We start from the raw sequence: 14,060 nt of genomic DNA on the forward strand, positions 1-14,060 counted from the left end.
TAACAACAACTAATAAAAAAGCACCATTTCAGTGAGAGAGGTGAGCCCGTTTAGTTGTGAATTAATTTTTCGAGCCTAGATACAATTCACAACAGAGTCTAACAGATATTAAATCATCAGGCATTTTCTTGACGGCAAAGGTCAATGTTGTAATGCGTACTGTACATTAATTTCTGGAGCAACCTCTCTAATTCGTGCAACTACACCGTTATGTCGGCTTGTCATAGCTCTAGCACCGTCTGTACAAATGCATTTTATCCAGTCGAGGCCATTCTCTTCGATAAATTCATTCAGAAGCTGAAATATGTTTTCTCCTGTAGTTCCTGTTGGTAGCGGTTTACAGAACAGAAAGTCTTCATGGGACATGCCCTCAAACTCGTATCTAACGTAAACGAGCAAATTGGCCAAATTGACTACATACTCATCTAATTGCAGTGAAAAACATCTGCTCATCTTAACACGCTCTATCAGTGTACTTTTGATATAATCCTTCATTTCAATAATTCTATGAATGACTGTCTTTCAGGGGGAGGGGGGCAGCAGGTTGAGCTGTTTAGAAGCTTTTTCTCTGCACATAATACGTGTCAGCTCTTTTGCCAACGGTAAATAAGGTTTTCAAAAATAGTGTAGCTTACCTGCTTTAGCAATACGCAAGCTTGCATTTTTCCGCGTTTCCGTTATTATTTCATGCGCATGGGAGCGAAACACAGAGACGCTCGGTGTATTTTTCTCAAATTAGAACAGTTCTTAAATATTTTTCTGTTATCACGCTTTCGTGTGCTCACAAGATGACCTGCGTTTGTAGCACGTATTTCTATGCATTCCTGTGTTTACAACGTTGGCATTGTTCCAAAATCACGCACATTCTCTTTTCTCCCTATTTGCTGGAGATACAGTAGCTCTTTTTAAATACAATTGGTCACTTGCATCCGTAGCACGCATTCCCTATAGAGTGGTATAGAATTACAGAGTATCTCTTGTGTCCACTGAAGTATTCGCGCGCACTGTATCGTAGTACGTAGGCTGCTTATTCGACACGTATTAAAATACAAAATATGAAAACCCGTCACAATTTTTCAGCGCACACGACACAGTTCCAGGGTCATTTGGCGTACCACTTGGCAGCACTCCACGTACCACTGCCGGTACGCGTACCACAGTTTGAGAACCACTGTCTTAGTGTATAGAATCATTTTGACTTTGCTTGTATTCTTAACTGTTAAATACAAAAGTATTGGGACACAAAATTGGCATTTCCCTGTTGATTACACAAGAAATTTAAATTCACATTAAACAAATCATTCAGTTCAAAAGGTCACCCTTTGTTTTTAGGACATATTTTGCAAACACACTTTTTTCAATCAAAGCATATGCTGTGTTCAGTTCCCCAAAACATAGGTAACCATAAGTATTGGGACACTTAACTAAGCAAATTCAAGAAGTGAAAAGGTCATTATTTTGTTACAAATCCCTTGCCAGACTTTATCTGCAACCTCTTTAAAAAAAAGGCTTTCTGTCTTTAGTCTTTGAACAAATGAAACACGTGTTCAGTTGGATTCAGATCTGTTGATTGACTAGGCCAGTTTAAAATATTCTACTTTTTCTGTCTGATGAACTCCTGTGTTAAGCATGCAGTTTGTTTCGGGTCATTGTCCTGCTGCATAATGAACTACAGCCAATTAAGTTGTGCCATTTTTTCTTACATTTGAAGACACGATTTGTTTATCTCTGAGCTCATCCTAAAGTTGCCATCTTCAGTTAAGACATCAATAAAGACCATTGAGTCTGTTCCAGAAGAAGCCATACATGCCAAAGCCATGATACTCCCTCCACCATGTTTTGGTGGTAGAAGAAGACGTGGTATGCTTATGGTCATTGGTTGTTCCTGTTTTTCTCCACATGTTAGCCTTTCCATCACTTTGACAGATGTTTATTTTGGTTTCATCTGTCCATAAAACCTTGTCCCAGAACTCGTGTTGCTCATCTTTTTTGCAAATTCCGATCGAGCTCTTCTGTTCTTGCTGCTGTAGAGGGGCATACACCTTGCAGTACAGCCTCTGAATTTTTCTTGGTGAAGTCTTCTGCGTACTCCAGGTTTGCATCCCCACACTCTTGAGATTATTTTTTATTTCACTAATAGTCATTTTTGGGGTTTATATGCCTAGACGTTCACAGCTTTTTTGTGTGTGTGAAATGTATGCAGCGTGTAACCCCTTGGAAATTGGGAACAACTGTAAACCTGTTTGTTCCAATACTTATCCTTATCTAAAATGTGGAGGGTTGAACAATACAACTGTTGTTGTATAATGGTAAAACATTAATACATAAAACTACCCATAGGTAAAAGAGGATATTCTCTGCTTTTTTCTAATATTCATCTTTTGATTTGAAATCCTAATTTCCTGAGCATAAAGGTATAATGGGCTAATTTGAACTCTTGTCCCAAATCTTTGGAGGGCACTGTATATATCCCTCTGTATGAGCATTACCACATGTCTTTAAGAAGATGTTATTCTGATCTTTTGATGTCTGTGTTTCCAGATTCTGATGCCACAGTCTCATCAGATAACAGTGATGGAGAGGGTCGGAAAATGACTGAGAGTACAGGAGCAAAGAAGTGAGTTTGAGAGTGAGAATAGCTGTTGTCTAACCTCATGGCCACTGAGCGAGTAGCTCAGTTCCAAGTTCCTGTTCCAAGGATGTCATCTAGTTTTATTTATAAAAGCCAGGGTATCAGCTTTGACTACATGGAGGGAGACTGGGACAAGCTACCAGTCTCCCAAAACCCTTTGTAAAATAGTGTCACCTCAGTTTTAAATGCACTTCAATATAGTTCCTATTTGTTTGCTCTGGTTTTTGTTACACTTTTGACTTGGGAAGGAGGTTATGAACATACTGGAGGTTTCAAATGAGTCAAGAGTACTAATGATTTTGTTTATTTGGTTCAATTGGTTTATTAATGCAGGGATCTCACTCATCAAGTTGTTTCTTACATCATCCCAAGAAATGGGGATGTTGTCAGTTTGATTTTCCAGTTTCTAACAATGCTTTGTTTAAAGAAGTGCATCCTGTTTTCAGTGTTATATGCACAATCTCTTAATTTACATGTGTGTATTCTGGTCTGGAATTAGTCAAAGTTCTTTGGATTATCCTTGTGAATAACTTTTCAGGATTTTAACGAGTTGCATCGAATCGCTATAGCTCTGTTGAAAGCTAATCATGAATATAACAACAATCCACAAAAAAGGGGACAGAACTCAACCAGAAAACTAGGTGAGTCAGTCTTACTTCTGTTTTTGGTAAAGTTATGAAAATGATAGAGTTACATTAAAAGAATAATTAGAAAACATATTTAGCAGACAACATACATTTAGAAGGGCAAGTAACTTTCTTCAAACAAGCAACAATGAAATTAGAAAAGCATATGACATGATATTGTAACATCAGTCAGTCCAGACAAGAACAGTTGCTGGAAGACAGTTGTTTATTTAAATATTTAAAAACAAAAGTGTAGTATTTGTGTCAAGGGAAGTTGGTTAAGATCTTCAGTGCACTAGTAAGACTTAATTTAGAAAACTGGTTATGGTGGCCAAAACTAATGCAAATCTGAACAAAGAAAATATATTTTAGCCTTTGAAATAGTTCAAAGTAGAGAAACAAAAATTATTCCTAGTAGGAATTTTAGGAGTCTGGGGGTTTTCATTTGCTGTAACAATCAAATTGTGGGAGTACTTGGTCATTTTTGGAAACAACCAAACATAATAATTTACACAAATTATTAATATAACACAAATATACACAAATGTATTTATTAAATCAAAATGTGCATAACAAACAACATGATAAAATATATATCTGTGAAACGATCTTCTGTAAACTCAAATGCTGAATGTTCACTCAGGGATTACAAAGAACAGAATTAATGCCAGTAACAATATCAATGTAACAATAATTCTCAAGACTTATGTGATTAATTAAGTTATGTGCAACAATCCATTGTCCAAACGTCCTTAATGAGTGTAAACCTTCTGCTGGTAAAAACTAGCTGGGTTTCCATAGCAGCTTCTTGTGCTGAGAGGGTCCCGACATAGGGAAGAGAGAAAAGGCTTTTCTGTTAGTGCCTAGCACTTGTATTGGCCTGTGCCAGAGTCATACCCTGCAAACTTTGGTCTTTAAAATAGTCTGCACAGTTTGTTTTCTTGATGTTTACAAGGTAGACAAAAGTTGAACTGAGTTAATTCTGTGCAATGGCTTTATTCAGAATATTCTGGATGTTGACAAAAAGAAAGATTTCAACTGTCTAAATTTGTTGATCAGGTGAAAATTACAGTGGGTTCGCAAACACAAGATTTCTTTTATTTCAGAGAAAATATAGTTGACAGAATTGTGTACTTTACTGACTCACTCTCTCAGCCTGATTTCTTGGAGAAAAAATCCTGACTTGAACAATGTGGTTATAAAGTCAGTTGGCCAGTTTAGAGAGAGATCAAACAACTGGACAAAAATTACTTGTGTTCCAGTTTATATGAGGCACCAGTTGGTGATTGGCAAAGATGCTATCAGGTTTGGTTCTGGTACCCAACCAACAGATCACTTATTGGTGGAAATTCTTTTGGGTGATAGATAGTGATCTTTGACCTGTGGTTTTTGGGAATGCATCAGCCTGGAGACTGGCTGGAGCCCATCTGCACTATATATATTTAAATGCACTGCTTGATACAGTTTCATGATGTCTCTTATGAGAGAGACTGCTTTAGCCACATTCGTTTGGATTTAGGGAGAGACACAAGGCTGTTTTGTTAAGGGACACAAAGATTATGAGAAATCCTTAATACATTTAATTCTTAAGTGAAATAAGAAGCCTTGTCCCTATACCATATACAGACAGGTTGATCAAACTAAATATTTTCAGTCTGCGACTGAAGAGAGAATTAAGAAGAATTAAGGAGAAATAAGACAAGGTAGGTTACTGTTTCAGTAGTGAAACATGGGACATGGTCATGGGATCACTGTTGGAAATTTAAGAGGCAGTCCTTTGGGAAAGAGATTAAGAAACACTAATTAAGTCAAACATCAGTAGGTATCTGGAACAGGCCAACACCCTATGCGCCTTTAAGAAATGGCTGGATGAAACTTTAGCTTGACTTAGCTACTTAATTTCCAAATGGCCCCCTTTCATTTGCAGAACAATTTTCTTGTGATTATTGTGACTTCCCCTTCTTTTGACCACACTGATGAAAATGTTATGTTGGTATGAGAATAATGACATTAAGATTAATTTTACTCTCTGAAACTTTTCTAACAATATATTTGGTTTGACATACAGATTAATTAATCATTTGATTTCATTTGTTATTGCATTGATCCAGACGCAGAAGCAGCCCTCATCTGCCTAATGTCCCCTCACCATCCAGCAGTCTGGCTTTGCTGTCTAAAGGCTTCACAAACCTGACCAGTGGCCCAGGACCCTACCTTAGCACGGTGAGCGTTTGTCTCTGTCTCACACTGTGTTGTCTGCATTTCTCCCTTTATCATAATCCTCATCATTTACACCATGAACCTCATAAGTCCTGCTCCTGTAGAGCCATAGGCTTTCAGGGTCTACAGTTCTCTTTTTTTTCCCCAGAGATTAGTAAAGCTCTTTATGAATCTGGTTTGAAAAATTTAACTCAAGTTCACTAATTAGGGTTGATTGTAGGGTGTGTGTGACATGCATGTAAATTAAGGCCCAAGCCATGTCCTTTGATTTTCATTACAATTAAAGTCTTATTTTTGATATAATTACCTTATTTATCATCATTATTGCATTCATTTTGTCAGTTAAGTTTTTGAATTAATTTTTTCTCATTCATTATTCTTTTTTCTCTTTTTCCATTTTTACTTTGTTTTCCTGTCCTCGGGGTTGGTCACTGGTTAAACACTGGTTTTGTTGGCGATCGGTTGACGAATTGGCTGGCTGGCTGTTCGTAGCTGCCCTTTCCCCCTGCCTATCTAGCATCTCCTGCTGACAGAAACAGGAAGGAGAAAAAGACAAAGAGTGGCAAGCACAGGAAGCAGCCACCGGGCAAGGTACCTACTCCCTGAAAGTGAACATTTAAGCCCTTGCCATTAGGCATAGTATCTTGTCATAGCAGTTGTGCTTTCCTAGGGGAATATTCAGTGTTATGGATATGCCCTCTGAGGAAGGTTAGTATATTACCAAGAACAAATCTATAACATTAAGAAATATATAATTGTTTTGGTAGAGAACCTTATATTCATTTATTTTTGTATTTATTAATTCTTCTGCTGCCTCCCTATCATGCTCTTGTGGCCATATAGATATTGATCCTACCAGTAGACCCTAAAGACAACATAGGAATCTATAGCCAACATTACTTTTATTACTTTTGCATGTCCTCAGAAATCCATTTTAAAATCACTGTATATTTTACATGAATTATTTTCCCACTATATGATTCCACTCTATGGTTTAATGCACAAGCATTAATCCCAAGGTGCTTATACAGGTAGTAGACAAAACTTAATAGAGCTTTGGACCACAAAATTCACTCAGTTGTCTACTAGAGTCTACTAGTGTTTGAAGTGCTGCAGGGGGGTTATGGCCCATTTTATTATGAGTCATTTAACTCATGCCTGGTTGATGGAGATGAAAAAGTCTTGGGTTCTGATCTAATGACTATGAAATCATTAGATGAAAACTATCAGTGTCATGCTCATCTAACTATGTCATGTTCATCAGGTGCGCACATTTATTCTATGGATAGGGCCATTGTCATCTGAGATGACACTCCTTCTGGCAGGTGGTAACAACATGCAGTAAAGATGTTCAAGTAGGTGACTGTATCAACATGCGTAGGCTGCAGAGGAATAAGTAAAGGTTTATTCAATGCTGAAAAGAGAAGAAACAAAATATTTTGGCTGTATGTGGAGCCTTCTTCGGGTGTTTGGACCCAGAAAAGGCTCCACAGACGAAATGTTGTGTTTATTTTCTTCTGTTTTCAGCATGTAATAAACCTTTACTTGTTCCTATGGAGTGAGGATGATCACCATTAAATACAGATTAACATTGACTTTGCCTTGTAAGGGAATGAATGCACCCAAACCATGCCAGGAACATGTTCCCCAAAACAGAACCACCAGAATATTTCACTTTTGGAAACAAGCACTCAGGGCTATAAAGTTTTTTAGGCCAGCTGCACACATGCAGTTGTCCATTTATTGAGAACATGGAGAAGGATGATTTCTCCATCAGCCTCCATACATTTTCTTCAATGCTTGGTAGTCCATTGTCTGTGCCCGTTGCATCACTGGACTAGCAATCATGCATTACCAGTTGTGAAGAGATGTTTGTGCGCTGCAACCAAACGAGAAGTATTGTGTCTTGTGAGAACCAACTGTAATTTCATTTGATCAACAAACTTATTATAGTTGGACTTCAGCTGACAAGCTTGAATATCAAATGAAATACCAATATATTTGGTAGTAGCATTATGTCTAGGAGCGAACTTAATTTCGCACTGCTTCTGTCTTGCTCGCAAAGTGGACCAAAACTGAATTTGTCCACAAACCATTGGAAAGTCACCTAAGATTGAATCCGAGTTGAATTCTTTCCATGCTAGGAAAACTGAACTGAACAGAGCCCGCTGAAGAAGACTGAACATAGGCTACAATTAACCCAACTCATTTGTTTCTCTCTACAGGATTGCTCCTGTAAGACAATTAAATAATGATTTCAATCACATGCTTGATAAAGTTTAGTTTATTAACCGTAATCAGTAATAACTGAGGAATATGTAATTTAATGTATGAGGTTGACCATAAAGAGTGTTGTAGTCAATGCATGTTAACCCTGAAGTTATTAATATATTTGTAATCCCTAAGTGAGTGAACAAGCATTGGTGAAGTTAGATTGATTCATGTGATTTATTGTTTTAATAATAAAATCGTATACTTGGAAAATGTGTTGTTAGTGCCGTTAATTTTGTTTGATAAAACACTCTTGCAATTTACTGTTCCAATTTCTATTTGTTTCGGTAAACTAAAACCATCACATAAGCTATAATTATAGGCATCCAAGCCTGTCCACCATTTTTTTTTACATGACCCTAGGCTAGTTGGGGTGTCACTTGCATGTGCTACACCTGTGGGGAATTTCTTGCTTTTAATTTACTTGGTGTTCCACATTTATGTAGGTTTTTACATTTTTGTCCACTACCTGTACTTCCTGAAGCCCCAGCTGGTCTCCCATTTTCTGTTTTACTGTTTAAAACATCTTGGTAGGTTGTTCCAACTGTTCTTTTTTGTATGTTTCAGGAATATTTATTGATTGAATGATTGACCAGGTTCTTCCAGGAAGAGCCAGTTTTTAAAACTTCCAGTTTTTGGTTTAAATTTCTTTAAAATGATTTCTTACTAATTCTCTATTATTCTTACTGATACATAATTTCGTCATTGCTGTCCTTATTCCATCTTTAGGTGGCAGGGCCTGCTCCAGCACCCTCATCAGGCCCAGCCTTCCCTGTGGCTGCTCCCCCGATGCCTCCCCGCCCTTTCAGCTGGGTGCCCAGACAGATGCTCAGTGGGGATGCTCCAGAAGACGGGAGCAATGGAGAGAGTGAGAGAGAAGAGGAGAGGGGAGAGGGAGAGGAGGCCGAGCTGGTCATTGACATTCCCAATGAGTGACAAAGTACTGTCATGATTGGGAAAAATACCTTTTTTCAAATTTTGCAATTAACAATTATAATATTTTGTAGTACTGTCCTCCTTAGCCTACTACCAATTTGGAGCTACAAAATTGAATTTAATTCACGAGTCATTGGTACACCCCTTGTACCCATGCAAGAAAACTGTAGGTAGCACAATTGATTTGTCAGTTCACATGTTACAGTGTTTTTACAATACAAGTTCTTTAACACTGAAATAAATCTTAGACTGGTAAACCTAAGCTTATCTGAGACACCACTGCGAAATCAAAAGCAAAAAAAAAGGTTCTTAAAGGTGCTATTGTGAAAGAATCAAGGGAATCTGTGGACAACTAAAAGTCCACTTAACTTTGGCGGTTCTTGCTCAGTTGAACACCTCCCCTGTTATGAAATCCCAGTCATACTGGGCTTGCCCAGAGTGGACCCAGCAATCTTAGGGGTATAGGGTCCAATCTGCACCCTAAACAAAGACTTTTACAGTCATACTGAACCAACAGTTAAAATACAACAGAAGTAGTAGTTCCTTATAGGTATAGTTGAGGACTAGGTGATAACATAAGGGTGCTTTATAAAACTAAATTTTGTATTGAACTGTGTTGTTTTTTACAGTTTAAGACAGAAGCCAACAATAAATGATCTCCTGATGCTTGTTAAAAATCTCTCTAGATATTACTTCTAACATTTGTGCTAGCAGAGCTAGTCATTGACATTCCTAGTGAATAATAAAGTGATATTATTCACTTTATTAAGTGTATCAATCCAACAGTACCAATTGGTCAATAATCCGTCTTGTAAATGTTCTGTGGATATTGGTGTACTTTGGGACAAAGGATGCTAATGTAATTAAGTCATTGGTGTTAGTTATTGGTGTTATATAATACTGTGGTTTGATTGCAAGTGTAATTACTAGAATGAGGTCATGATTTATATACAGGAAGATGCTTCATGAATATTAATCTTCAGAAACATTCAGTGCAATTCACTGAAGTGGTAATGCACCTTTTTTAACAGTAGAAGGTTTGTCAATTTTAATGTTTTCAAGTTTCAAAAATGTAAGAAGTGAAATAAAAAAAGTCATTAAGATCTAATCTGATGCTGTGTTTTTAAGGTGATGTATGATATACAATTAAGCTGACAAAAGATTAGTAAGTAGTTCTTAGTAAATTTCTACCCTGGGTTATGCTTGGCACCACTGACATTAAGTAATTTATGTTGTATGCTTTCTTACAATATCACTTAAGGAAGCATTGCACAGATCATAAATTATATAATTATTTCAAGGATCTTTCAGCATCTCTAAAGCAGATACAATACTGTAGGGGTTTTGTGCATTTACTGGGACAATTATTAATTGTAGCAGTAAGTCATAAAATGATTCTTTGATGGCTTTTAGAAAACCAACCTTGCAACTCAGCAACGCACACACGGATACTAATAGGCGACAATACATTTATTAATACATCCATTCGGCGACCTCTGGCCCAGTGCCCGGCAGTGGTGGTCAGGTGTGAGGTGTGGGAGAAGGAGGGAGGGATGTCTGCTGCGGCGCGCTGGCAGTGGGCTCTCTGAAGGCCGGCTAGTCAGTCCTGGTTTAACTAGCAGAGATTGTACACATGAAAAGTGACTGCAGGTCCAAGCAAGTCACACTCTTTAGACGGGAAGAAGACCGGTTCTTTCCCGATGTAGTGCTAGTCCTGAAACCTGAGATTCGGCTGTCGACAGTTCCGACCGTAGTTCACTCGTTGATCAGGCGAGCGTTCACGGTGGGGACTGGTGGTTCACGAGGCTTCCTGCTGGGCTAACCTCGGGCAGATCCTTTGGTTACGCGTAGGCGACCTCCGTTCTCGACTCTTAGAACAAAGTAAAGTCCTGGCACTCGGACACACTGGCCGTCACGTGATTGTCTGAGAATGTCCTGGAGGAGCTTCTTCTGGGCCCTGTGCTGCCTGTTTTATTTGGAGGAACTACGGTCGTTCGTTGGTTGAAAGTTCCGCGAGCATTCAAGACCCACGTGGGGTTACCCTGCCCTACCAGTTCCTGATTGGCTGATTGAGGTGGAGGATGAGTAACAATGCTCTCTGACCTTTGTAAATCTTTGTAAAAAGGGTTGTAAATCTTGGGATGAGACTCTCCCATGGAATCTCCCAGACAGTAAGGGGCCAGAGATGACCATTTATTAGGGTGGCTGGAGGATCTCAGCCTTGGGAGTTGTTCCTTATCAGGAAACTCTATCAGATAGAAAAACAACTTAAATCTGAACAAAATGGAATGGCCTCTGTGTCCAACACCACTAAGATGAGGGAGAGAGAGACTGGCAAGGGAGCAGCAAACTTAATTCCTGTATTATTAATAAGCCTTGTCGCTATAATACAAATGGTCACAAAATGGTGAAATGGTGTTTTCACAAAAAATAATTTGATGTTAATTATTTTCTACATCACAATGCAGAAAAAGGAAACATGGAAACAAATGGAAAAATATTAACTTTGTAGACTAAATTACTTTAATTGTGAGTTGATTGGGCACAGCTGATAATGGTATTTAACAAGTTCAATAACCTGCTTGACGAAAATGCAGTAACGAAAATCTTCCAGCTTATTAAGAGGACAATCTGTTTGTGTCATTGATATGTTGGAACTAAAATAAGTCAAAGCACTGTTCATCTGAAGTATTCATAGCAAGCAATTTCTATCCTGGCAGGTTTACAAACCTGGCATTACAGCCAGCAACAGTATGCCAATTGTTAGGTCACTATGTGGGAGATATATATATACAAAATGTTGCAATTGAGGAGGCTATTCATCCTATCCCATTTGGTAATTAATAGTCAACTTCAGTTAATTTTAGGTAATTATTTATTACCAAATGGGTTATTAACTATTTTGCCATCAGCCATATCACCCTGCAGCTAACAACTGACAACCCACTGAAGCTAAGCAGGTGTGTGCCTGGTAAGCACCTGAAAGGGAGACTTCCTGGGAAAAACTATAGTTGCTGCTGGAATTAGAGGGGCCAGACAGGAGTGCTCACCCTGTGGTCACTGTAGGTTCTAAAGCCCCAGGATGGTGATGGAGACACTATACTGTAAAGAAGGGGTCATCCTTTGGTTATGATGTAAAACCGAGGTCCTAACTTTCTGTGGCCATTAAAAATCTCAGGTGTTTCTCGAAAAGGGTACAGGTGTTACCTTGGTGTCCTGGCCAAATTTCCCATTGGCCCTTACCAATCATGGCCTCCTAGTAATCCCCATCTGTGAATTGGCTTCATCACTCTGGTCTCCTCCAATCTGACAGCCAATCTGTGTTGAGTGTACTTTGAGCACTATGGCTTCCACCAGGCTGCACATTTGTGGTGGTGCAAGGTTGTCCCCATGTAAAGGGCTTTGAGTGTAGTGTCGAGAAATGTGCTATATAGTGTAAGCAAATTATTATTATTAATAATAATATTATATGATTATATAGTATTGCTTGAAAGTTTGTGAACCCATTGCATAATTTTTAACCACAAAATTCATATTTAATCAAAGTTTGTCACTTCCAAATTTAAATAAAGTATAATTATTCACCAATTTGAGTGTTTTAATAAAAATGTGCATGCAGCAAAATAATATACAAAATATACATTTTTTGTGAAGGTGCAAAAATAAATGAACCCTTCTGTGACTTATATCAAGGCAAAGCAGGATCTGCTGGGTCAATGACAGTGTTAACCAATTAACCGCGATAACTAATGAAATTGAAGATCTGAAAAGATGTGTTAGGGAGGAGCAAACATAAATAATTGCAAGAAAGCAGGTCAGTTACTATGAGTCTAGCATCATGCCTTGAACCAAGGAAACATCAGCAGAACTGAGGAAAAAAGTAGTGGATGCTCATCAATCTGGACAAAGGTATAAAGCCATTTCAAAAAGATTCAGAATCCACAAATCCACTGTTAGGGAAATAGTATACAAGTGGAGGGCATTTAAAGTATTGGCAACCCTGCCAAGAAGTGGACGTCCTCCTAAAAGTTCAACCAGGGCCACAAGGAGAATAATAAGAGGTAAATGGTAATCCTAAAATAACATCCAGAGACCTACAAGCCTCCGTAGCTGCCTCTGGAGTAGTGGTGCATAGCTCAAAATAAGAAGAACGCTGAACAGAAATTTATGGAAGGGTCACCAGGAAGAAACCCCTTCTGTCAAAAAAGAGCAAAGCTGCCTGTCTGAAGTTTGCCAGAGACCACCTGGACAAGCCAAAAGAGTTCTGGAGGTCTGTTCTCTGGACAGATGAGTCAAAAATTGAACTATTTGGGCACAATAAGAGGGCCCGTGTTTGGCAAAGAGCCAACACAGTGTAGTGGTTTGATGGGTTTACTGAGACAATTATTAATTGTAGCAGTAATCACGAGGTTGTTCGTTGGGGCTTTTAGAAAATCAATCGTCAGAACAACTAACAACGCACACACACAGGTTCAATACACGGGATACATTTATTAATATAAACTGTGCACCAAACATATACTAGTCTGCCTGGATACGAGCGGCAGACCTTACTGTGAGGGTTATCAATATACAAGGTATATAATCTCGAAGAGATGCAAACACAAAGAGATACACAACAGAGAATATATGTCAATATATATCGTTCGGTTACCAAATCACTAATCAGTGTTATTACCCACTGTTACTCTAAACTCTGAAGTAAATACATTACTCATGAATTAAATTGATAACAACTTGTGTTGAGGTACAATTGAATTCTCGAGACCCAATGTAGAACATGGGGTTTACTTATCCACTGTGTATGGATTTGGTATTTCCCGGCACAAACACCAAACCAGCTGACAGGCTCTTTTGCAGCCTCTGTTCCAGCAGTTGTCCAATGGGCGTTGTGTTGGCGTCCTCTGGCTACCGGCCAACCAGTCGAGGTGCAGCTCGGAGTAGGACGGGCGGAGGAATCTAACTGCTGCGCGCAGGGCAGTCGTTGCTCCGAGGGGATCTACCAGCAGTCCGGCTGGCTAGTAGAAAGTCTCTATGCACAGAGTGTGACCGCTAGTCCTCACAAGTCACTCTTTTGCCTGGGAAGAAGCTGGTTCGTTCCCGGTCCAGCGCTGCTTCTGAATAAGCTATTCAGGTTGTCGACGAGGGTCCAACTGTAGGCTGCCGTTGATCAAGCGGAGCATTCACGTTGGTAGAATTCTGAGTACGTACGGGATCCTCGGCCTCGCGCTTAGAACAAAGTCCAAGTCCTTTTGCAGACAACAGCAGTTGTCACGTGATTGTCTCTGAGGATGCGCAAAAATGGCCAAGGAGAGCCCCGATCTGAGCTTGCGCTCCCTTTTTGATCAAGACCCAGATGTGTGCTGATTGGTTGA

The 14,060-nt window shown here is 39.0% G+C and overlaps 1 protein-coding gene across 5 annotated transcripts in view; it reads left to right on the forward strand.

The window, feature by feature from the left end:
- Positions 1-9,793, forward strand: part of ino80e (INO80 complex subunit E) — a 48,458-nt gene extending 38,665 nt beyond the window's left edge. For 4 of the 5 annotated variants that reach the window (XM_006638080.3, XM_069197347.1, XM_069197349.1 and 1 more), the window contains 4 exons: positions 2,542-2,617; positions 5,370-5,481; positions 5,971-6,069; positions 8,479-9,793. In XM_006638080.3, coding sequence (XP_006638143.1) covers positions 2,542-2,617; positions 5,370-5,481; positions 5,971-6,069; positions 8,479-8,685 — 494 coding nt within the window. In that variant the 3' untranslated portion in view covers positions 8,686-9,793. The remainder of the gene's footprint in view (positions 1-2,541; positions 2,618-5,369; positions 5,482-5,970; positions 6,070-8,478) is intronic. The other variant, XM_069197348.1, reaches the window with a different exon arrangement.
- The last annotated feature ends 4,267 nt before the right edge of the window (positions 9,794-14,060 follow it).

Source organism: Lepisosteus oculatus, chromosome 13, assembly GCF_040954835.1.
Source record: "Lepisosteus oculatus isolate fLepOcu1 chromosome 13, fLepOcu1.hap2, whole genome shotgun sequence".
Lineage (NCBI taxonomy): Eukaryota > Metazoa > Chordata > Actinopteri > Semionotiformes > Lepisosteidae > Lepisosteus > Lepisosteus oculatus.